Genomic DNA, 26587 nt, shown 5'->3' on the forward strand with positions numbered 1-26587 from the left:
ACAAACAATACAAGACCATCCTGGAAACATCATTATTTGGTGAAGACTTATTGTATTCAAGAAGACAAGGCTGCCTGTGAAGGTGGCAGAAGGTGGTGTACTGAAGTAAGAGGGCCCCTCTTGGCAGCTGGGTGGCAAGGCAAATCACCCAAGTGCATGGCAGAAGGGTGGCTTCTAGTCAATGCTCAGTGGTCTGACACTGACAGAGCAGTAGTCACTACTCCTCTCCATCATTTGTGGACATTTCAGGGACTTAGTTGTTCCATTTTTCCTCCAGCAAAACAATGGATTAATGTAACGGTACGACACGCTCCCAAAGCAGGCTAGTCTTCAGTCTTTCTGCCTTTGTGCATGCAAAGACAAATATTTTTAAACAATATTGCACCCAAATGTGAACTTAAGGCTAGTGAAAGTATCTTGACTGGAAAGTAGAAAAGCCTTTCACCCCAGCTGGCGTTTGGAAAGCAACTGTCAATGGAAATGCTTGAACATATATACAATACAACCTATTTGTAAATGATAGAGCTGTTCAAGAGAAAGACGGAAGATTTCAGGCTTGCTGTCCTGCACTGTTCTACGCCAAACCATTCCTCTAATCATTTATGCAAAAGACATTCCGTAGGCAGTGCCAGAGCAAGACTTTGGCTCATTGACTACAACTTCACCCATGTCCTAGACAGATGCTTCTGTCCTAAAGCTGCCTAAGTTGACAGATTTCTTAATCTCTCTGTAATGCAGAGACTTGACTGATTTTTAAAACATTAAAAAAAAATTATAAATATTTTCTTAAAACAGAACTCTGTTAACAAACAGAATTTCTATTCCCCTCTTTCAAAATCCTTCCAACAGTTGAAATCCAGGGCTAACACAAAGAACCACTATTTCAAAAGAAACATACCACATGGGAATAGAGTAATTCCAAAGAAACTGATGTCTAAAAACAGTGTTTCTTCTAGTACCTGAAGTACTTACTTTGATTAGAAATGGGACAGTTCTTGGAGAGGGCAGAGAGGAATGCAAATGAAACAACTTCTTAAAGCAAATATATTAATGCTGATATGAGTGGCAGCTGGAATTACTATAACTTTCTCATTCAGACTTTTTTTCTACCATGAACATTTGTCTTCATGTCAACAAGTATGGCTGAGAACTACCACTGGAAAGAACCAAAATATTCTTTACAGAGTTTCCTCTGTTGAAGCTGACAATAAAGAACTAAGCAGTGAATAAGACTTTTGCATTACCAATTCTATTCAGCTCAGTTTGTTAACAAATTCTAAAAGACAAATCAGATAAAGTATAAACAAGTAAGTCTTAGTTACATGGTTAAAGAAAAAGCTCAGCATAACAAATTAGTAGCTTGTTTCTATACACAGTGAGTAGCTATGCTTCCTGTAGTGTTACCTGTTTCCAGTTAAAAGCAGATCTCTCATGCTGGCATATTGAGGATGGGGACTTTTCACTGCAGTAGTAGTAGTGTCTAGAATTACAAGAAGTTGTATGACCTTTCCCACTTACTATGAAAAAATCTTGAAAAATATAATAATGAAGTTCTAATCAACTGTTCTATATGAGTAGTCAGGTCAAAATAAGCCTACTACTGAGGTCCTGAGCCAAGCAGTTTGCAAATGCTTTAACTTCCAATTTTCCATAATAATATAAAATTTTATTTTAGAAGCACAGTCTTTGAAATTATTGACTGAACCACAACGTGGGACTGTGTGAGCCAAGGTACGGTCGTTGTTGAGATTGCAACAGTATTCCCACATCCAGTCATGGCCTCTGCTGTGATAAGCATATAAACACACAAGAGAAAGACAGTACCTGCCCCAAAAAGCTTACTACTGTAACTGTGGGCAACCTTTGTGAGGGGGTAAGGGAAGGTGAGAGGAAGGGAGGTCAAGCCCAGAAATGTCTGTGGCTGATGGTGAATGTCTGCCCTCCACCTTTCAGGATGGCCTGGGACTCCCTGTGCAGCGAGGACTTACTGCGTCCCAAGATACGAAGCACCTCTGTCGGGACCCCGGGCAGCCAGAGCGCTGGGACACCATCCCTGGTGGAGCTGCGGCGCCTGCTCTGGAGACACACACCCCCAGCAGGGCATGTGGACGAAGTCTGGCCAAACCTTTACATTGGAGACCTGTAAGAGAGGGGGAGAGGTTGAAGGTGTTAATGCAACTCTTAGATCCCCACCCTGTTTCCACAAAAATCTTCCACTTTTTATTTAAAAAAGAGAGACAGACACTTAACGTAAGAGACTCATCACAGTAAGTCTAAGGGTTGAGCAGAACTGAACTGTGTAGAGGATGCTGTAGCACAGAGAAAGCATATGAAAAGAAGGTTCTCCCTCCTGATTTCTCCTCTTGCATCAGTACAGGAGTCCCAAACTGCAAGATCCTCGTGGGGCCATGGCATTGGCACTGCAGGCAAGTCATGCCCGAGCTACGTAAAACAGGATCAATCTCTTCTCCTCACATTGCTAGACAGCATCAGTCCCCTGAACTGATGGATGCTCAGCAGAGGTGACTTGGTGAGAAAGCAAAGCAGAAAACTCTGCTTGTGCAGAAATATCACCACCTTTTTATTTTTCATCCATTGAGAAGAAACACCTAAACTTGGAATTTGAGAGCAAAATGCAGGAAATGTAGAAATCAGTTTCTTAATGAGTCACCTTCTGTCTGTAAGCATTTTTGTGGATACTTTAGACCTGATTAACCTGTCAGAAAATAGCTACTACAACTTCATGTGGTTTTAACAAACTGCACCACCAGCAGCATGTTCTACCCTGCATTGTAATGCAGCAGGCAAACATAACCCACCATCCCTCTTCCAGGTACATTGCTCGTGACAAAGAGCAGCTGAGCCGAATGGGCATCTCCCATGTCGTAGATGCTGCTGCTGGGCGATTTCACATTGACACTGGAACCAAGTTCTACAAAGACCTGCTTGTGGATTACTATGGAGTAGAAGCAGAGGACAACCCTAACTTCGATCTCAGCATTTACTTCTACCCAGTCGCTCAATACATAAGAGCAGCACTGAATTCCCCAAGAGGTAACTGGACCATCTGTGCATGCTGCATACCGTCCGCCTAGGAGCCAAGTAGAGCAAGTTACCAAATAGTATTTGGCATAAACCAACCATGTGCGGATGTGGGTAAGATAGGAAGATAATCAGCAAAATCCCTGCTGTAGCTAACCATGGGCTACGTACAATGCCAGAGGCCTGAGGCTAGTGGGGGATCACTAGAGTTAAGGACAAACCTTCACAAAAGCAGCTCTCCACTGTGCCACAAAACTGTACAGATACCTACTCAGAAGGAAGTGACTTATTAAGATAACAGTTACACATTACCTGTTTTACTTCCATCGTGGTGAGCTTTCATATCAATGAGGGTCCTAAAACACTAACTACCCAGCTTTATCACATGCAGGTGTGAGATCTGAACCACACCTTACAAGTCCGGAAAGGGAGAAACAGTAATTGAAACTAGTGTACCTCCATGCCAGAGATAGTCTCAGTGTTTACTGCTGTTTGGAGGGGTTGATCCATGCTGTTAGAAAGTATTTGCTTTTGCGCAACTGAGGGCTGCATTTGGATTTCAAAACCACTAACATATTTGGAGAATTTGGATCTGCACTCATTTCTATTGCAGCATATGCTACTTGCAATTGAAGTCAGTATTGGGTTCAGATCCAAGATCTTTTTGAGTGTATAAAAAAAGTTCCAAATCCACTGACAAAAGACAGGTAACAACAGATGAATTGTGGTGACCACAAAAGCAAACAAAACCAGTGCTTTGCAATATACATGCTCAAATACTGAAAGTTATGAATGCAGAACAAGTTAGGGCAAACACAAAGAACTCACCATGTCTTGAGTGCATATTTATTCCTACTTCTATGATTTTCGATATTGCTTTACTGAACTCCATATGGAAGCAGGGTTCTGGGAATGGAGACAAGGTGAAATTCAATCATATACAGTTCAGCTGTTGCTGACATTCATCATTTTAAGGAAAGTGCAACAGTTTAGAAAATATATAAACAAGATGTTCTGGAAGAATAATTTCCTGAGGTACAGAAATTCAGCAGCTAAATACCCATGACCTGTGTAGGGATGAGACAGGGAGGGATTGTTGTTCACATAATTTAGAAGAGGAAAAAAAATGCATTTATTATAGGCAGTGATGCTGAACAAAAAATTATACCAAGTGACAGGAGGCCTGTTCATATTAAATTCAGGATGTAACGAGGTACTTCTGTTTGATTGAGAAGTCATTTAAGACTGCTGTTTAACTATTACGAGCAAATTGAACATCTTTTTTTTTTAAATGGAATTAAATTATCTTTTTCACCTGGGAGGATAAGTCAAAGTTAAGACTGTAAGAGGCATAAACATATTTAAAACTATTAATCAAATACTCATTAGAATTAAGTAAGAACTGTTACTCCCATCATGCTTGATAAAAAATCTGATGCTTTGCACCAGAAGTTCAGAAAACAACATGGACAGATTTATTCCAGATTTCTGCCTTAGATAAATAGAGTATGTCTTTGGTGATGTAAGGAATTTATTTTTAAGGCAATTTCTTCAAACTCAGATGCCAGAGCATGAGCAAAAGGAAGAAAGGGAGCATGCACCACATGCTCCCAATTTGGAGCTATTCCTGTCACAGTGGTCAATGGTTGCATCACTCCTTGAACTATTTCCTTCATCATTTTTGTTGTACAGATTAAGCAATGCATGCAGTACTGTTGCAGCCATGCCATGTAAGAACTTTTTTTATGAACCCAGCTTCCTTGACTGCCTTTCAGCAAAGCCCATGTTCCTTTGCCCACGTAACAGAACTGTTTGGGAAGGCCCAGCCAAGAGCAAGCAGATGCACAATCTGCCCCTTTCTCTGCAAGGAGAAACATGGTGTCAAGGAAGTACTTGCTGTCTGACTCATGCTCCTGCTCAATGGGCAACACCTCGATTATCCATCTTGCCCCTTTGCATGGCCATCTGCACAACTTGCATTTTTCTGGAGTGAAGCTAAACATAAGCATAAATCAGCAGGGTTTGGTAAAGCCTAGCAGAAGAGGGAGCGAAAGAGAACTTGAGAGCACAGATGAAAGCATGCCACAAAAACAAACTGACACCATGCAGAAGGAATGATTCCCAAGGAGAGAGCTTCTCCTTTAGTTGACCTCCAAACACATTTAAAACAGGCAAGTTAAAATTACCCATGAACTTCCCAAAATGGCAAACCCTCTCAGAGGCATATCCCTTCTTCCACTTCACTGGAGGAAGGGAAAAGCTAGGCTCCCTCTCCTGCCTTCTTCCTTGTGATGGTGGTTAGGAACGAAGCTTAACTTAGGAGGAAAAGGCCCTCTCTCTTGACTCTGCTGTAGGTGTATTACATACTTGTCTGACCTCTCACTGTCCAGTAGGTGACAACCCTTACCTGTTTCAGGAGGCATGGAAAGAAAGGACACACCATAGTTTAAAGCTTTCCATAGGCTTCCTGCTGCTTTCAGCTGTGACAAAAGAGACACTTGATTAATCACAAAATAGACAATTGTTTCTGCACCTGGCTACAGGATGGCGGCTAAAATGTAACAGGAAATGAGAAAACCATGGTGGAGTGGGAAGAACCCCTGGGGCCCACTAGTCCAGCTGAGTTCTCCTGGTGAGCAGCATCATTCTACTGGATTAAATAGAGCGAGGGCAGCTGGGGCGTTCACTCTGGGTGACAGATCTGGAGCCTGGTCTTAAGCCAAATTGAATCCATCCTGCAAGAAAGCAAGGGCTAGTTCAGGACATTTAGCTCAGTTAATGATGAGTAACAAAAGGACAATATGATATTATGTGTTTTAATGACTGATTTGTTCAACAAGATTGAATTTCCCAACTTGAATTTGGCCAAAGTTGGATGTGCAAACTTTATCCCTAGTGCAAACCCTTTGATGTCAGTAGAGTTACAGCAGGCATGAGCTGGATATAATATCCATAATCCATTGTTAAAAACCAAGTGTTATTGTTCTGCACAAATCCCAGCCAGATGACAGTTATTGTCTGTCTCTGCAAAAAGTAGCTTGAGATGTGCAGTGCAACATTTCAAATAAGGATTGCAAGATTTAATAATGCCAGAAGCTAAGTGCCCCCACTTCTCCTCAATTAATCCCATTATTCCTGAGGGATCCTGTTACATGCTCAGAGAAGGTTGCAACATAGGCCTCTAATGTGGGATCAGTCCAACTTCTCTTTGCACTATGTGTTAAAACAAATGGGTGCAGGGAAGGTATAGTCTCCTTGTGACATGGATTCTGTGGTACAGAAGATCTGGTGATAATTTCCTTGCCCACCCCATGACAGGAGCATGCACAACAACTGTCTCTGTGGATGCCACTTTACCAGGCTGTGGTCCAGCAGCCACGCAGGAATCCAAGCCTCAGTGCTTGGGACGGGGCATCTCTGCTGCCTCCCATGACAGGCTGATGCAACCCGCTGTTATCAAGACAACAGTCAGCCCACATGGTGCAGACACTTCAGGCACTAGTCAAATTCTGGATATCATGGTGGGTTCAGAGTGTCACTTAACCCATTGACAGCTACTGCTAAGAGACAAGGATCTGAGCCTGTGAACAGAACCACACAGCAACACAGCATTTGTTTCCTGACTCAAGTTTAACATTCAATTTGTTTGCTATAAATAATCACATAGTAAATTCAAATCTGCTTTCAGTAGAGCAATTTTACATTAATTAAATCATTTCACATGACTGATGTATCTGCAACAAGCAGTCATTTTATTGTCAGTGTACCTGCATTTATCATAACCTCTGTGCATGATGAAACAAAGCTAACAATGTGGAATAGATTCTGCACATGTGAAAGAGAAAATATACCTGCATCCTCATGGGAACAAGTATATTAGGGAGCCATGCAGATTAGGTCCAAGGTCAATAGTTGGGGCTTGTCCAGAATTTTCCTGAGACACTTTCTAAAGCCACTTGCTGATCTAAGCAGGACTCTTCTGAAGTGCAAATAAGCCAGAGAAGCAGGGAAGAAAATTCAATGTATTCGTACTTGCCACCTCCTTCTCTCAGACACAGAGTTAGATATAAAATGGTGGAGATCCAGTCTGTACAAGCAGAAGCCTGTTCTGCTTTCAACAGAAAACAAAACAAAACCAAAAATGCATCAGGCAATACTTAATGGCAGCACCCATAGCTGTGCTCAGCTTCGTCTTCAGTTCCATATTGCAGGTGGGGTTGAGACTTTTCCAAGGCAGAAGGCTCCATCTGGATTAAAAAAAAAAAATGGTCACAAGAACCATTTTACAGAAGTTATAATCATATCAGCAAGTCTTCTGTCCACCATCCCATTGCTGGCCAAACTTAGACTGAATTTCAAAATATTTAGTGATTCCAAGTCCAACATGAAAGCCATCTATTTTTTATTGTGTTTTGTTTGTTTTCCCCCCTTCCTGCTACAGTTCAAACCATAAATATAGTTACTTTTTCTTTTAGTTAAGTGTGCTGGTAGCTTACAATTTTTCAGACAAAAAAAAAAAAAAAAAAAAAGAAAGTAGTAGTTCTGGTTCCAAGAAATTTTTTCAGAACATGCTGTTCCTTGGCTTCTGTTATCTGGGGTGTGCATTAGAGTGAGTGACTGTATTTCCCCAGTCCCTGCCACTACACTGCAGTTAGGCCTATACTAAAGTGTGGATTTTTGACAGCCCTTTTGAACTTAGCATTATTTGTAGTACATCTTAAAGAGAAATTGTGCTTTACAGTTCTCTGGAAATCTCAGACCTGGGTTATTTGGGTCTAAGTGCCTCTACCAGGGAAGATAATAGAGCATACATATCCCACAAGGTTCACATGAAAGCTACTGATAGTGCACCACAATAAAAAAATTCTAGTGAAAATTCCAATTAGCATTACCTTTTAGCAGGGGTGCAAAGCATTTCTCCATATTCCCATAACAAAGTAGGACTTCCATTCGAAGAATCCCCATAGAATTAGTGTAAGTGACAGACTGGTGTAATTTAACTTGAATAATGGCATCAGTATCTCAGTAAATTCTGTAAAGCTTTATCTGAATGGGAAAACTAATTGAAATCACTTGACCTTCTAATTCTGCAAAACTGACATTACATTGGAAAAACCTCTCCCTTCCCCCAACTGTTTCGAAGCCCAGTCTAAGTCTGTCACCAGAGCTGGTTTCACCACTTCCTTGGAGACTATATTTGTCCCTTTATTTCTACTGAAGACATGTCTATCTTTAGGGCTGAGCTCAAATTTCTCATGCCAGGATAATCAAAGGTGGCTGTCTCACATACATTGTGGAATTCAACACTTCTCTCAACCTGCTGGCCAGAGCAGGTTTTTACAACACATGCTCACACTTGCCAAGCACGTGGCTATGCCATCATTAGTCAGAAAGGGAATAGTTGCTAAATACTCTGCCACAAACAAAATGGGATTTAAGATGAGCTGCACACAAAGTACCCAGAATTAACACTTGGGGAGATGGGGGCAATCAGTCTGAGGTTTTTGGCTGGATCTAGGCTCATAATCCAACAGCAGTATTTTTGTCTTGCTCCCTGGTAATAGAGAAATTAAGATGCTGTAAGCACAAACAAAACAAAGAACTAGCCCCGAAAAGCTGTCTGTTATTTCTACCACCTCTTACATTTTACAGAGAAGCAGCATCTAAGATACTGTATTCCATCTCCAAACAAAAAAGAAAGCCACATGGGATTGCTTTTACCGATTTTTGTCTTTTTCTGGATATAAACTGTACTGTTGTTAAATTGCATTTTGTACACAATTAGTAAACAAGAGACTACAAATGTCTATGTCAAATGACAGCCTAAGAAAATTAGAATTTAAAAAATGCAGAAAATATTTGATTTCAAACTTATGAAGATTTCCAGTGAAGTGTTCTGAAATTTTAATGCTAAAAATACAACCTTCTTTCTGATTCCTTAATGGGAGACAGAGCTGTCCAGTAGGTGGTTAGAAGTTCCAGTCTGACTCCGATCACTGGTTACTTTAATAATGCCCAATTGCTGAGCCACGGTCTCTGCAAAAAGACTACATCTGACTGCAATAAAGAACAAGAGAGTTTGAGAATTTTCAGGCATGGCTATAATTTCTCAAGAGAATATTTTCCAATTAAAAATTTCTCCTTGAATCTACCATTTTTGTGGTAGTTGAAACATTTTACAATATTTACAAGATGCAGGTTTTCAGGTTTTAGAACGAGCTCTTTGTTCACCTTGGGAGGGAAAGGACTACAAACCTGAGTTTTTTCCATTTGAATGCAATGCATTTGACAAAATTTCTTTTAATTCTACATTAAAAAGCATTTCTTTTCTTACAGCATGTGTCAAAACCACACATTAGAAACACAGGAATCCGACATGATACGGGACTGTGTTTCTCAGGCTGCTTCACTTAGTGATTACAGCAGAAAAACCAAAAGCTGAGCAGGGGAAGGGAGGGAACTGTACTCCTGGATCCTTGGAATGTCTTCCTTGAGGCTCACAGCAACATGGAAGGACTCACAATATTACTTTTAATGAACTCCTAATAAAGAGGCACACCTCAAATTGACACCTCTGGGGAACTCAAAGCATTTAATAAATTGTTCTTCTAGTGACCACCTAATACAGAAGGGAAGATAAAGGCATTAGGGAAGGAGAGTGACTATAGACTACAGGGTAGACTATAGAAATATAAAAATATAAATAAGCTAGTGCAAATGGCATATACAAACAGGAGCTATTCTTAATGGCAACACCCATTTTCTCACACACTTCCAACCAGGTCTGGCAGCAGTCAGCGCCCTCAGAAAGCATTACTGCTCTAAGCAAAGAAGTAAAAAGAGCTCATAGAAAACCACAAGTGTTCCCATAACAGCAGCAAGCATTCCTGAGTATGGCATATCTGAAATCCCAAGTTTCCAGGCCCTCTGGTAGTAAGTAACTTACAAATGCTGCTCCAAACTTAGCCTCATAAGTATGAAGACTTGAAGCTTTGCCAGCAAGTACATCATTCCCAAAAACACATACGAGCAAGCAGGGACATCATGGATGGCAGGCTGGGCAGGAGAGCTAAGGGCATGCCATCAGGCTGACAGCTAAGTCCAAACAAGCAATCACAGATCCTGAAATATAATTATGAATGTTCTGCAGCAGCCATTAAAGCTCACTGTTCCCCCACCAGGGGAACACCTACTTGCTTCAGCCCTGGTATCAGCACCGCTTCCATCTCTGCTCCAGCATGACAAACCCCATTTGGCTTCTCAGCATAACTGCATCTCGCTCTCCTTTTTCCAGGCAAAGTACTAGTTCACTGTGCAATGGGAATCAGTCGATCTGCAACTCTTGTCCTTGCTTTCTTAATGATCTGTGAAGATATGCCTCTCGCTGATGCAATTCAGACCGTGCGCTCACACAGAGGGATCTGCCCCAACTCCGGCTTCCTCAAGCAGCTTTGGGAGCTGGACCTCCAGTTAGGAAGGGGGAAAGGCAGAGAAGACTTTAGTGCTAAAAGGACCCATCTCCTGGCACCAGACTGAGAGATGCTGCCCTCACTGAAGACAGCACAAAGATGCTGTCAGGACTGCACTGAGAAATGCCTTGGGAAATGGCTGAGCATGAGCAAACTGGTAGGAGTCTGGTATGTATTTTTTTCGATAAGCCCACTAATTGGAAAGAAAATGAAATAAAGAAGGATTCAAACCAGCAGTTTTGCCCACCTGGGCCTGTTTATTTAATGACATGTTGGGCAGGGCATAGGGAGCAGTTGGGTTTTCATGCAGAATTAAAAGGCAGCACAGTCAACTCGAAAAAAAATACTTTTTACTTGCTTATAATTGCATTTATATGGCAAGAGGGAAAACAGCTGAACTAGTAAAAGAAAAAGAAAGCATGAGGGTTTTAAGCAAATCTTTTAACATTTCACATCCAGCTGGCATAGTACAAGACTTTCTTCAAGTTTTGCAAGCTAAAATGCTCCTTCAGTCTGACATAGTGCCACTAGTCAGGATCCAAGCACAGAGGCTCTTGCTGGGACCTTCACAAGCCCTTTTAGCAAATACTCAGAACTTAAAAAGAGCAGATACTGGAGTTCCCAGGCAGACACTGCACCCTGGGGCATGGCTATTGACACCCTCACTGCTGGTCAAAGTGAGGGAAGGAAGGTGTCTCCTTGCACATGGAAAGCAAGAGGCACACTCAGGGCATACTGCGCACAGCAGGGCAGCAGCAGCGCCAGACAGAAACATCCTCCTCTTGGCTTGAAAAATCGCATTCCCTAAATTTCCCTGAAAGCCAGAATCTAGTGTCATTGTGTCAGAGTAAAAATGAGCAATGCCTCTAACAAATCCAAAGCAGCAGCTCTGCCTTTTGATTACTCTTTTATGCCCAATTGGCTACATTTAATCTTGTGAAGAACTTGAAGCAGATACTTGCTTCAGTGCAATTACAGGCACATACAGAACATTGGCAAATGCAAACAATATAGAATTTCCACTTGACGGCAGATTAATTTGGTGTGATGTTTTCCCTTGAGAGGTCTTAAAGGCTTGCAGTTCTGAAAGTACCCTGCAGTTTGTATTTATAGCACTATGGATGTTGAATAGAAAGAGAAGTATATACTCATTCTGAACTGAAGTTTCTTTTGCCCCCCATACATTAAAAAAATAAAATAACCGAGCACAGCACACTTCCACTGCATTTCTCATAATGCAATATGGAAATAGGATTTCCCTGCGGAGCCTATAGAGAAACTCAGGTGGTGTTTCCACTTTTATAAACATGTAAGTAAAACACAAACAATGCTACAGACTAATTTCCTCTCAGGGAACAGAGAGATTGGTCTTCCCTCCAGAAAGGGACCCAGCTTTTCAGACTGGAGTAAGTGGCCAGAAGGGAGATGATAGCTAATGATGGAAAACTCAGTGAAGTTACAGCTTTCACAGGCTCTTACTGGCTACCACAGCAAGGAGATTAGATTTCAGTGAGCATTGCAGCTGAACCACTCCCGACACTTGGATCTCCTCCACCTTGGTCTGTCTAGGTGCAGATCATGCTGAAGCTTTGCAAGTAGACTTTTCAGTTGCCTTACTAGTCCACTCCCTTCTAGTCCCTGTAACTCAGCCTATGCCATGCCAAATGGCACTATATTAAAGTGCAAGGAGTGTATAAAACACAGCAATCCAAAATCTCCATGTATTGAGCCTGTCAGAACAGGTCATAATTCCCAGCAAGTTCCACATCTGGAAACATCTGTGGTTGCCAGGCAGAATTTAAAGTTAGCATACTTTCCAAAGTGACTGAGCCTGTATTTACCCCAGCTGAGACCTTTTGGTCATTGCAGTGTGACTGCAGCTGGCCAGAGACAGCCATAGATTCCCCTGCCATGTGTGACTTGCAGCTTAGGTCCTGCCAGGAAAGCCAGGGCACTGGTAAAGCAGGAGTGCTGGCTGGATGGTCCTGTTATAGGTGTACAGTGGAAGCTTCCTCTTCAACCTGGAAAACAACCAAACAATGAAGAAAAAAAGAGATCAAAACCACTGACACAAAGACAATAAAGCTGCTGTCCAACCCCAGGACAAAAAAGATTCCCTTTCTAGAAGAGCCCAAGCTGGTTCCATTGCTTTGCATTGTTGTGAAGTTCAGACAGTGGGAGGCAGCTCCCCCTCATCACCTGCACTTTCTCTGCTCTAGCAGATGATAGCACCTGAGCCCACCATTACTCTGTCTCTATGCAAAGGCAGCAGCATCATGGAGGTGGCCTGGCAGGAACACTGGTGCAGGTTCAGTAGTTGATGACAAACTATCTCAATCTCTCACCCATGTGTTGCACTGGAGGTAGCTTTTTGCCCCTGTGCTTAGCTAAGCAAGTGTCTCTTAAAATCACAGCTGTAATCAAGACAAAGAAAATTAAAACAACATTGGGGGTGGTCTCAGGTAAATCTGGTGCTACAATTTCAACATCAAAAGTTGCTGACTCTTTGCAAGCCACCAGCTCACCCCAAGAAACAAGGAATAGCTTCTTTCCACCACAGCCATCCTTGCTAACAACAAGGGTGCTTGTGAAGGAGGAGCCTTCAGCACTGTGGTGGAGCTGTGCACTTCCTACACAGTAAGCCTGAGAGGGAGGATGGGCACCTCGGCCCCCTTTCACAGACACAACACCTGGAGTTTGCCTGAGCTGCAGCAGGATGTTTGGGAAAAAGCACAGCAGGATTGCTCTCCAGCCTCCAGAATTGGCACAAAAACATGAGAATAGTTTTCTCACATAAGATAACTTGCCTTCACCAGCTTTTCCTCCCAGCCTTTCAGCAATGATAAATACAGAGAATATTGCTGTGGGCATGTCTGCAGTGCATTATTTATCCTTTGGATTTGCACTTAGGGTTTTATTTGTAAAAGGAAAGTGGGACTATAATTCTGCTCTGCAAGGAGCCAAGCAAAGAGAGGACAGAAATTTTCAACAAGTTGCTTGGAAAGAGGTGATACCAAGGACAGGTTTCCCATGGAAAGACATGCTAGCCAGCATATTGCGAAGGTACACACTATGCAACAACAGCTAAGAATGTCAGCCTTTTTCCTCCAGATGCATTAACTCGTTCCTCCTTGCACAGGTAACTTCAGACTTGATGCAGCAAAGATGGCCCTCCTGTGGAACCTTCTTAATTCATAGCTTTTGCCCTTTTTCTCTTAAATAAAAAAAAAATTAAAAAAACAGAAATTCTGAACGGGGATTGGAACCAGAATAGAAACAAAGCTGAAAAACTAAGTATAACCAAGACTAACCTGTCAGGATTGAGTATCACGCCACTGGACAAGCCTAAGTTGAGCACACTGCAGAGCTCCATTTTATCTATGGCCTTCAGTGTACACATGAGCACTGTATTGGTGCAGTGCCCTACGTAATACACAGCACCTGTAGACAAGGACACAGGCAAGTAGTCTCACAGGCAGATATCCTGGTTCTGAATTACACTGGTCTATTCCACTTAAGCCAGTGGTTTCCAGTTCTACTTTAACTTTGGCACTGCCCACCAAGACCAAGCAACTTGCTCCTGCCAGCCTCTCCAGAATTGCAAAGCACTGTGAAGTCCACTTGTCAGACATAATCCTCCTCCTGTTATTTTTACTTTTCCTTTGTATTTTCCTGATAGCAAGGCTGAGCAATGTGGTACTGTGGAGAGGGGATTAAAAATACCTTGTGCTTTGCAAATTTACTTCATGGTCTAAGGTTCAAAAAACATATGCAGCTCCTGAAGCCAAGTCAAACAGAAATCTAGGGCCTGCAAGGCTTGCAACAGTTAAGTTTTCTTTAGGCTATGATTATTTTGCTTAGAAACTAGACCCTTGATCTGTTGCAGGAGGCTGCAGTTTAATAAAGTCAAACAATTTGCTCTTTGCAAAGTACTATTTGCGGTAAAAGTATCATTCAATTACACTGCTCCCCCTCACTGCTGCCTCCTGGAACCTCGTCTGTTTATATACAGAAAGCACTCTCAGGAAGCACTCCTAAAAATACCCAGCAATGTTAGCTGAGGATCTGGCTCTGTTTTTCCTCCTCCTGCTTCTGCCTCCATAAAATATCCTTCCATCATCTTCGTGCTCAACAACCCCAGCTGTTCAAGCAATGGTTATTCCTGTCTTGCCCTCTAGAAATTGTCCCTTTCCTTCCTCCTCTGCCAGAAGCCATTCTTCACCAAGTCACAGAGCAACTTCCATAATGTTGCCATGCCATGTCCCATCTAGTGTTTTCTCACTTGATCATTAAATTACAGTGAAGCCTACATCGCCTTTATCAAATCCTTGAGTACACCTACATGGTTCTGCCCATTTCCCAGACAATAAGAAGGTACCAAGTCAGGGAAAAAACAGTACTAAAAAAAATCTTTACTTTCTAAAAGGACATTTGAAGACTGCAAAACAAGACCCAGTATGCGCCACAGACTAAATTTTGAAACCACTCTCAAGGAAGTTACCCTGGAGACAAAGCATCTCCCAATGGAAATACCATTGCAAATGAAAATATTTTCACAGTAGTACAAATAGAAAATCTACACAGCAAAAATCCAGCCAACTGACAAAAACATCACTTATTAAACTTCAGGCAAAATCCAAAAGCACATCTGGGATTCAGCTCACGCTTCTGATCTGCCACCTGAGATGTTGGCAGAGCCTTCCCTCACACAAGATGCCTCTTGTCAAGGGATAGGTTCTTCGAGTTGCTGCAGTCTGATTTTGCTTGTTACCAGTCATCTTCTTGAACACAAAGATCTTCCAGCACATTCAGTAGGCACCCAGCACAGAGAGATTCGTAGCAGCACAAAGCATCTTTGATCCTTCAGTCTGTCCACATATCACCTATTGACCTGAAAGTTTCTCTTCTGGAGGAGTTGAGCAGACAGACCTCAAAAATGAAAGGTCGACTGCTCTGCTGTTGTAGTAGACAAGATCTACCCTTGTGGTTACTCCCAGTGAAAAATTTTTTGAAAAGCAATTGTTGCTCTACAAATCTCCTTCTATGAAAACAAAGCATCTAATTGATATAATTTCTCCTAATTCAATAACAATTGTAATTAATTGATTAATCCAATACTAATTATCAATAATGAAATATTCACAAAAGCCCTTAAGATTGCTTTTGGAGAATTAACAGTCCTTAGACAAAAATTCCCAAAACACAAGAAGCACATAACTAAGAAGTGAGACACTAATAACTTCTGCACCAAAAACATGTAGATTGCTTAAAATAAATAAATACATAAAATAACTGAGTTATTTACAAAAACCCCACCCATCACTGGAAAACCATCAGCCAGCAAAGAGTGAGCAAGGAATTATTTGCTCAGCTCTGGTGACAATTGGCTGTTACTAGAGTTATTCTGACACATTGTTTTGGAGAACATCTGTTTCCACTCTAACTCCTTTAACTTTCAGATGTGAAAAACAAAAGCTCATTTTCATGCCATGTCTCCCATCTTCATTTGGCAACAAGTTATTGTTATACTGGATGATCTGTTTGTCAGTTTATATTTTCCTATCATATCTATTTTTAGCTGCTCATTAATATTACTTGGAGCCTCTCCTATAAATCTTAAACATTTATAGCACATCTCGACAATTCATCAAATGGAGCCAACCTTCAAGGAAAGGAAACCCAAACCACTTCCCCCTGCTCAGCTGAATCAGATTCAGATCCTTGTCTTTTAAACTTCAAACTCAACATTTTCCCATCTGCTCTTTATATACAACAGCCCTTTTGCTCCACACCAATATTTTATTCTCCATTCATAACTTTTTACTTCCCTCCAGAGCTTTCCTGATGCTTTTAGTCTGCTGGACTCATAGAAGACTTGGATTTTGCCGGGTTTCTCCCCCCACACTCCACAGAAGGGGAAAAATAATCATTCAGCAATGAATGGCCACTTTTCATTACTCATTCACAAGAGAGACACAGCAGGATCCTAGGGCTGGACTCAAACGACACTTTTCTTTGACATTCTCACAAGAGGAAAACAGCATTTTATCAGAGACTATTCAAACTAAAGATTTTTGGAAAATTAAATTTACTTTTTACTCTCAGTCCTATTCACTGACTTGCATTTGTAATCCTCTGTGTGTGCATGTATAACTATCAATCAACTGCACAATTTTGTAGCTATCAACATGCTTGGAGGTAGCAGTAATGTCTGATTTGGCCAGGTCATCCACGCAGGGAACATTTCTAAAGGGCTCAGTATATAACGGCTGACAGCAAGATGATTTCAAGAAATAATAACCAGAAGACGTTACCCGACCAGGAGTTTTGCAGAAGAAGTGTCCCCACTCATGAAGAAATGCCAGCCCCTGCCAGGCAGGACTCGGCTGCTGGGACAGGCTGTGCAACAGCTCCTGGCTGGTGGGATCAAATACAGCCACAGGTGAGAGGAGATTGCTCTCCTCCTCCCTAGCTGTCCTGGGGAGATCCCAGCCTTGCACACTGCAGATCTGAAGCTAAGCAATAAATTTCTTAGAAGCAACTGTTAATTGTCTGTATGTAATTAGCTGACACTCAGCTGGAATACACAACTGATTAAAAATCAGACTGACCATTTTTTCATTTCCTACAAATTTGAATTAATTAAAGGAGACATCACATAGCAAGAAATGAAAACTGTACCAAGGGAAACAGTCCTGGCATGCACGTTAGTCTTACAGAGTGGCTTTAATTTAAACAGCTCACATGAGGCAGAACAGCTGTATATTGCTTTTTGGGGAGGTAGGCCGTGCCTGGGAGAAGACAGCAACAGAAAGGAGTATTCAGATTTTACATCTGAAGTTGCTTTCCACCAATTCACACAATTCTTCAGTTGACCCAATTTCTCTTCCTGCTATCAATTTTAATGAAAGAAAAAAGTAAATTAGTTCAGACTCAGTTATGCTTCCATGTGGTTACACTCTGATTTTACAGTCACTAGAACCTCCACTTTCTAACCCATCCTGTTTTGCACCAGACATATATCAACTTACCTGCATCTCCACTATCCCAGATCCTTTTGGTCAGATGTCAAGTATCAGTGCCACAGCAGTCTGTCTGGCCAGTCATCCAAAAGCATTTCAACAGGCAAATACCAATACATCTTTTTCAGGCTAGTCATGTTGATGACAGGCATCCCAATGCTCAGAAATGCTTGCCTGCCAATAAAGGTGCTAGCTTGCTAAAAAATAAAAAGAAGTTTAGAGCTATTTGGAAAAAAACTGTGGGAGGCTAAAAATTATGTATATTCTAGTAGCTATACCATGCAATGTACTGCAAGAGCACTTCTGGCATGCTGTGATTGTACTGAGAGAATATTGAACTGTGGAATATCAGCTCACAATGTGGAATAGACATTTTGGAAAAAAAAAAAAAAAAAGGCAAACTGTGCAGGCACAATAACTCACAGAGATGAGATTATAGCAGCAAACCCAAGCAAGTCAAAGAAATCACCATTAGGATCCCCTCCCCACCCTAACCACTCTTCCCATTGAACGAAGTATGCTGAATCCCTTACAATTCTTTCAAATTAAAACATAAGCTTAAACTGAAGATTGACACAAGCTACAAGGTTCAAATGTTACCCAGATTTCCCTTAGCATTAGGCACTGACAGGCCTGGGATCTTAAAGTTTATTATGGTAACAGCAACCTTGGATGCAGAATCACAGCTAGACTCAGACACATATACAAATCACCCCTGTATCAACCTAAGCCAAGAACTGTGTTTCTGCCAGCCTCAGATGTTCAGAACTCCTGTGTCACACCCGTCCCCCCTGACACTCCCCCCTTTCCCATTGTGAAAATGTCTTTAGAAAAGCTGGGATTTTATTATTATGTGTCTTAAGGGTCATTGTTTTAATTATTTTCTTGACAAGGGCAATAAACTTAAATTTCTCCTCCTCTCCCCTGCCAAGGAAAGCTGCGATTCCCTGGTAGATTTAGGAGCGTGCACCATGTTATGAGACATGGAAAAAGCTATGAGAGCTAAAGTACTGCCACCTGGTACACCACAGCCATGATCTAGGGCTAGAGCAGCTGGGAACACATGCTGTTTCACTTACTTTTCTATGCCTTAAAATGAGCAGTGCCAGGGAAGGATGTATACATACATATAGATTACAGCATCATCAACATCCATGACATTGGGACATTTAACAAATGTCTTCACTTACCAGCATCTCCAAGACGTGCTCTGTCAGATGTGGGAAGGAACAGCCCTTTGTAAGCCTGTCAGTCACACTACGATCCCTACTCAAACTGAGAAGATTCCCACCAGAAAGTGGAAATTTGACCAGGCCCTGTGTTACCACATACAAACTGATGGAACCAATCTGTCTTCCCCCTTTGAAAGGGATCGTTTCCTAACAGAGCCATAGCCAATCAATTTATTTATTTATTTATTAAAACACCTGGAAAGACCACATAATACTACTATTTATACAAGGCTTTAGTCTTTTGAAGGAAGATTTAGCTACATTAGCCCATAAGATGCACAAATTGCCTAGTTTTGAAGCTGTCCTTTTAGCAGTGCTGTATACACACGCTCAGATGAGTATGGCTGCAAAAAAGAAAAAGTTGCACGTCACTAAAAAGCAAAGGTTAGAAGAGGAACCACTGCATTGTCCAAAGGAACTGATCTGTAACAATGAAAACATCATTATTTGGTTTAGTAACTAATGGTATAAATATTCAATAGCACCAAGAAACATAACTCAAGCAGGAACACCTGCAATCCACACCTAACACTAGCAGGATGCAAAAGATGGGCCTCACAACCCAGCTGAGACCAGGCTCTTAGGGCAGGCTGGAGTGGCAGGCAGGCTGGCATGTACCAAGCCACCATTTATCTGTGCTTACCTTCAGACCTTGCTCAGATGCTATTGCTCACTCCCACAAGGGCAGAGGGATGCTCTGGCCTTGAGCACAACAGTTAATTGACTTGAGGGTGACAAAAGAGAGAGGGGAGAAGGGGGCAGGAGGCAACAGGGACATCAGGGGGACAGGGACTCTGAGTTGCTCCTGTGAACCACAGCTCATCTTGCCCCAGAGCATGGTGATTCAGGTTCTCACAACATTAAAATGGGCTTGAGATTTTTACTCTCCTGTCACGGCTGCCCAAAGGAATTAGAGTTCAGACTGAAGACTTCAGTAATTTCTGCCACAGCAGCAAAGCAGGGCTCCAGAGACACCGACAGTATTTATAGCAGCCTTAAAATTGTACCTCTTCTCACCAACTGAACGAGTTCCCTGAGCTGAATGCTACAGCTAATTGAGAGAAGACTGTCATATACCATCAGCTAAATTTACTGCTGGTCCTCAAGATCAGGTTGTGCTGACTGCTTTGTGACAGCAGTGTCTTAAGGGAGGTCATCTTCATTTTTAAATTTTCCCTCTAGGAACAAGAGTTTCTTCTGCATCTGCACTACTAGGTTTCTATTTATAGGCTTGAACCTCGTCATGTCATCTTCCTTTTTGTTTCCAAGGAAACAATATTTGATGTATTCTACTTCCAAGATTTTCTTCCTTTAGGTTTTTTTCTCCTCCCCCCTGCTCTCTCCCTCCCTTTTTAAAGAGGTAAGTCCATAGGTAAAACCTGCACTTACTTATTTCTAGCATGCAGCATAGTTTTCTCTCTCTAAAACCAGGCTTATTCATACCACTAAGAAATTCAAGACATTTCAAAAATATGCTTAGTGTTTATTTTATGCACTGTATATATCCACTTTTTTCCCAGTAGTAAATGAGCTATAATTGCAATAGACAGCAACTCCTATTGAGCTCAGCTTTCTCAAAAAGTTCAGCTCTCCATCTCAGCACCAAGTCCTCCTTTCCGAGAAAGGTTTTTTTAAAGTCCTCTCACTGACACCTCCACCCCCAATCCTGCTTTCTCATGGTTTTGCTCCTCAAGCTTGGGCTCATGACAGCCAGTCCTGTCCATCTGTACTCCCTTTCTGGTGGCAGGACATCTTCTGACACCTCTCTGCAATGCTCCCCCCTTCAGCACCAGGCTGTGTTGTCAGGTCTGTTGTGGCTCAAAGTTATTTTTCACATGCATTATTATCTTCTGTGTTAATGTTCTTTTAAAACAAGTGGTTGGCATTTCACTGAGTGTAAGTTAGGAAAATGCAGGAGACTGAATCCATAATTTATATTTAAATCAGCACCTAAAACAGCTGGAATAAAGTGGGTTGAATGGATTCTTGGAGAAATGCAGGTGCTTTGGAGTCTTAATGGAAAAGCAATAGGTCAGGCTAAAAGATTTCCTTCAAAATCTCAGTGAGAGTGTGTTTATGTGGATGAGTTGAATGGTGAGTGAGAGACTGGCTGGTATCACAAAAAGAGACTATTTTAACACTGCCTAATTATTAAGAGTAGCAATACTCTTAAGTGTAGTTGAATAATTGTTACTGGAAAACATGCACTCATTTTTATTACTCCTGCCTTCTGCCTCCGTGACATAAAACAATGAGCTGCACTGATGATGATCTGCTCTACATACCACAAAGTTAAAGCCAGAATATTTTTTTAGGACTATCCATTTTGGAACACAAAAGGGCAGTTAAAATCCCAACCTAAACAAGATTATGTGGACCAAGAACACTCAATAAGAGTTTGTGTGGTGACAGGGAGTAAAGGTGGAAAAGCACATGCTGGATATAAAGTCCACAAATAATACAAATTTTATAGAATCATAAAATGTCTTGGGATGGAAGGGACCTATAAAAGTCATCCAGTTCAACCCCCCTGCAATAAGCAGGGACATCTCACACCAGAACAGATTGCTTAGAGATCCATTAAGCCTGACCTTGAATGTCTCCAGGAATGGGAATTCCACTACCTCTCTTAGACAATCTGATCCAGTGATCCACCAGCCTCATATTAAAGAACTTTTTCCTTATGTCCAACCTGAATCTACCCTTTTCTACCTAAAAACTATTACCCTTTGTCCTATTGCTACATGCTCTTGTGAACAGGCCTTCCCCAGCCTTCTTATAGGCTCCTTTCAGCTATTGGAAGGTTACTATAGGGTCCCTCCAGAGTCTTCTCTTCTTCAGGCTGAACAACCCCAACTCCCTCAGCCTGTCTTCATAAGAGAGGTGCTCCAACCCTCTGATAATTTTTGTGGCCTTCCTCTGGACATGCTCCAACAGGTCCACATCCTTCTTGCACTGGGAGCAAAGAAACTATCAAAGTGAAGGTGGAAGTTACCTGCAGTCAGCATCTGCCATTTGGGATTATACAGGTTGTACACTAACACCCATCAATTCCTGTGTCAGCTCCAAAAAAGGCCAGGATCTTTTTTAAGGTATCTGCTCTTGGTTCAGAGGTTCCAAATCATTACACAAAATCTTTGACTTGTCAACAGCAAGGAACATGGGATAGGAAGACTTACATGATCAAGGCCTCTGCCAACATCTCTGGATGCTTTTCAAAAATTAATAACTTTTCCTCAAACCCTTAAAATAAGGATTTCCCACACTCTGTAATCCTACTGGAAGCTGCTCCAGGAAGCCACTTCACCTTCTACCTCAAAAGCATTCGTAGTCAGTTTTGTCCCAGATGATCATAGTTGATATCAAACTTTCATACTTTCCAGTCCAAACATGGCTTAATGACTTCACAACATTGTCTCCTTCCTAGAGGTTACTCAGTTCTCTTGAAGAACCTCAGTAAAAATAACATTTGACAGGAAAGGGAACAGAAGCAAGCCTCAAGTATTTGTCACTAGATTTTGCTAGTTTATTTCTGAAGTAAGAGATTTCTGGTAGCTAAAACACAAAGCCCATTTCATGGTCTGGCAACGCATTGCTTTAGAGATTGTGGTTCTGTAAAGAAAAAGCTTTAACAAGTTAGTTTGCTTCTCAAAGACACTCCTTGGCACTGGACAGGTCCAATTGGGTCTCAGGAAATTAAATGCTTATTTGATGTCAGTGAAACTAAGATTCAACTGCAGTTTTGCTCAAGGTTGTCAGAAAGCTTTTCAGTAATCACTTTCAGCCAGAATAGATGCTCAATTGTTCTTCTTTCCTGCTGCAAGGGGGGAAAAACAGCAGCTTGATCTCCCTCAATTATTCCTTCATATTTCCTTTTTAATCTCTTAAGCAAATTACAAGTGAAGACCTTTGATGTATGTGCCAGCCAAACTCATTCATTTCTCAGTACTTGCTGGACTAGTGAGGATCACCCATTCTTATGCATGTGGATGATAATAAGAACTTCAAAGCCCCCAGGCGTGTGTTAGCTTTCCCTGATTTCCTTTCTAAGTATGTGTTTTGTGGGCCAACACCAGTTAAGACCCATAAACAGCTGCACTTGAATGCCATCTATTAAGGCAGGCTTGCTATTTCTCATAATGTAAGAACTCTGTATCTACTTCACAGAACTACTTGGTCTGTCTTTGTATTTCTCCTGAAATGGAGTACTTAATTTTCAATATTTATGGTGTTCTCAGCTTAAAAGAGTCTGGAACCTGATCAAACTCAAAAAGCCATTAGAAGGTATGTGCCCTGAGGTGGCGTGGAGCATTCCTGGTGGATTACGAGGCATTGTTTTGCTGTTGTGGGGTTTTATGACATGAAGTGTACTTGACTACTTCTAGGAGGATGGTAGGTCATAGCCACATGGTTTCACAGGACCAGATGTTCCAAGGACGACAAAACAACTGTACCTGAGCAGTAGTTGGGCAAACTTCCCCCAAGCTTGCTTAGGAAAAATGAAAAGGGAACATGTTTCAAACCAGTTGATGTTATAAGTAATAGTTAGCATAATTATTTAGTCTGTTGAACTCATGATCAGAGCACTTGGGGGCAAAGAGAACAGAAGAGTTAAAGAGAATATCAGATAGTCACATAAATAAGAAAAACCATCACCAGACAATTTACATTGGAAGAAAATAAATAATTTTGGAAAAGCTGTAAAACTTCATGCTTCAGGCTTCCAGCCAAGCTTTATCTAAGGAGGTAGAGTGGATAGATTAAACAGATCTTCTGTGGGGCAGAAAATTTATCCCAGAAGTCGGGAGCCCAGATTTCATGTACTTCCCTTTCAGCAGTTTGTTACTGACCACAGTCAGTGGTACAGACACCAGATAATGGCACCAGCACGGCAGCGCTGGTGTTTCTCCATCTGCACTGCCAGCGACCCAGAAGCATGTACCAAGAGAACAGCAAACATCAATCTAGTTGGTGGCTTTCAGCTCTATTTAAGTCTAGATTTGGCACTCTGTATACCACAAGATTACTCTGACCTGAAACCTGCTCTCAGCATGTCTGGACAAAACTTTCCGATCAGAGTTACATACCAAATAGATACTATTTTTGTTTCTTTTTTAAAGCATGATGTGCTTAGGGAACATGCTGAACCACACCTTTCTGGAATCTCTGCAGCAATATGTTATTGAAGACACAGAGAAGCAGAATTTAAAAAAACATCTTATTCCAATGAACAATAACAGGAGAAACAAACCGTGGCAGCTTCCCAACGTGTCACCAATTGAGTGCAATCCTGTGTGTAATACTGTGCTATACAAGGGGCAAAACCACCCTGAATTTTGGCAATGTAATTTCTTTGTAGGGCAGTTTAAATGACACAACCAATTGCAGATCCTGATTTCTGGATCTCAGGAGCATGTCAGGATGCCCTGTACAGCACAGAATGAGGTACTTACTGGTTCACACTCTTCTCTGTGCTGGGTTCCTCTGGTAGATGCCCTTCTCAGAGGGCTTCCTCTTAGCAATGACTGAGAAACAAGGGAGTGGGCAGTTTAGGGCAAGTTTTCAGCAAGAATCAAGGGTACACAGCATTTTGTGAGGAGAGGGTGCACAGCCATTTAAAACACTTTTCTCTATCTGCAGTAATCAAAACAAGTTATAGCCAGGCTACAGCTCTATGTATAGTTTGAAGACTGCTTGTCTGTGCAAGAGAGAACCATCTGGATTTACTTTACAGTTAACTTATATATATACATATATATATATATATATAAGGTTTCTTAACTTTTGCCAAATAACTGGAAACATAATGGTTTCTGCATGTGGTTAGCATCTCAGTGCAGCTGCAAATGTCCATTAGGACAATCTTATATAATTATATATAAATTCTTCCCATACAATTGTTAAAAAAACAGCTTTGCCAAATAATAGCATATTTTGTAGCAAAGAGGAAATCTTCCAGTCCACTAGGTCAAAATGGGGGAGAGAAGTCTTCTGTATCAGAACTTTACCCAAAGCCTTTATTTCCAACTAACATTAAAATTTCAAGCCTTAGAAAACACTGTCAGATTTTTTCTAACTGTACCTCTAGTGTGGTCTGGCCAGAAATAATTCCTCTCCCTTCTCCTTTTCTTTATCCAATGTTTGTGGAAGAAATTCAGTCCTTCTAAGGACTTTTTTTTTAAAAAAAAAAAACAACAAAAAAACAACTTCTTGGTTTTTTTTCCGCCCTTCCTACCCTCTCTCCTCTGAATGGGACTTGAGCTCTCATTTTTCCCACAGCTCCATAACCTGTGCCACAGAAACTCCCACCTACAAAGCTGGTTGGTGGAATTTTTTTGGCCAGTCTTGCTCCTTCCACTTGGGTATCAGCCTTTTTCCCACCTAAGGCTAGGAATTGCCTTTTTATCATGTTTCTGGAGAGCGGCTGGCACTACTCTTGGCTGGTTATTTGACACTTTCAGAAAACCCATGTAAAATAAAGTGATAATGAATGTTGCCTGGGCTGGTGCAGTTGCTTTGCTAAGAGAGGCATGGTGGGGCTAGTGGGTGACTGCAGACAAGACCAGGGACAGCAGGGATGCACAGGCTGAACAAGAGCAGGCTGACTGCATGCAAGGCTCCAGGAACGGGGAGTGATCTGCATGTTCAAATCACCATCATCAGTGTAGCCAAGATTTTCAGAAATTACGAATAACATGACAAACATCTGCTTTTAGGAACACAACTACTCAACTTTCCACAGAGCAGGTGCTCACCTCTTCCAAAATAAGAGCTTTCCTGCTGTGTTTACTGTGTGTCCAGGCTCCAAAGCACTCTAAATCATTTGCCACACTCAAAACATCTTAGCAGCTAGTACTTTTTACTTGACAAAAGCAAAACTAATGTAAACACAACTGGTCCCAAACATAGAACATTTTCCAGGAGGTGAACAGTCCTTCCATACATGTTCTTGGGACCCTACAGAGAGAGGGGGCACAAGGGCTCGCATTGCTTTGACAGCCAGGCACATAAATACTTCTGTTTTGGCTTAATATTCCTGGAACTCAAAATGCCAGCCTGAAAAAAGTAATACCACAAAACACTGTCATGCCATTGATTGGACATCAAAAGGACAACCATAGGAGAATGGCAGCCCAAGAGAAGCAATAACCCCCTACCCAGAGGTAGAGGTTATTCTGTATTACTGCTCAGTAATGCAGAAACCTGGTTAGAGTGGTGCTGTTAGCATGGAACAGCAGCAGATCCAGTGCCCAGAACATAAACTGAAACTGGTCATTATTCCTTCACATCCATACTGCAGTATTGGCCATGGGCCATGACCAGTCTCGTTCTGGTCCTGATCCTTCTGGGATGAACTTTCATCTTTTAAACAGACAGGGGATGACAAAGGTAGCTGGACACACTTGAAGTAATAAAAAAAATAAGCAACAAAGGTGTTCTACTGAAAAACGAATGGCACCTACTGTGGGACTTGGATACATTGGAAAAAAAACCACTTGGGCGACCTGAAATTTTGGTCAGGCACAGGCATTTGCAGTCACATAAGGTTGTTTCTGTTTTTGCAAGAGAAGAAAGAAGTTCCATAGTAGTTATACATCAACAACTATCTGCTTTTTTGCATGCACTGGAGTGAGAGTAGGGGCACTGTGAGCCAGAAAGACAGGCAAGCAGCACATACAGGTCTACTCAGAAAAATAATTTCCAAGGTGGTCATCTCACCAGAAGGGGTGAGGAGGCCCAAAAAAGCAGGTGCTACTTCCCAGTATCATGCACTTGCCCTGACTTTTTGCTTCCTTTCCCCACTGTCAGGAAGAAGGCAATG

At 41.6% G+C, this 26587-nt stretch overlaps 1 protein-coding gene across 1 annotated transcript; it reads left to right on the forward strand.

Annotated features, from left to right (window-relative positions):
* Positions 1 to 1954: 1954 nt before the first annotated feature.
* Positions 1955 to 10578, forward strand: LOC104391496. Its single transcript, XM_010000810.1, has 3 exons — positions 1955 to 2142; positions 2834 to 3054; positions 10337 to 10578. Exons 1-3 carry the CDS (start codon positions 1955 to 1957, stop codon positions 10576 to 10578), a joined length of 651 nt encoding a protein of 216 aa, XP_009999112.1.
* The last annotated feature ends 16009 nt before the right edge of the window (positions 10579 to 26587 follow it).

This window comes from Chaetura pelagica, unplaced genomic scaffold, assembly GCF_000747805.2.
Source record: "Chaetura pelagica isolate M959 unplaced genomic scaffold, ChaPel_1.0 scaffold166, whole genome shotgun sequence".
NCBI classification, from domain to species: Eukaryota; Metazoa; Chordata; class Aves; order Apodiformes; family Apodidae; genus Chaetura; species Chaetura pelagica.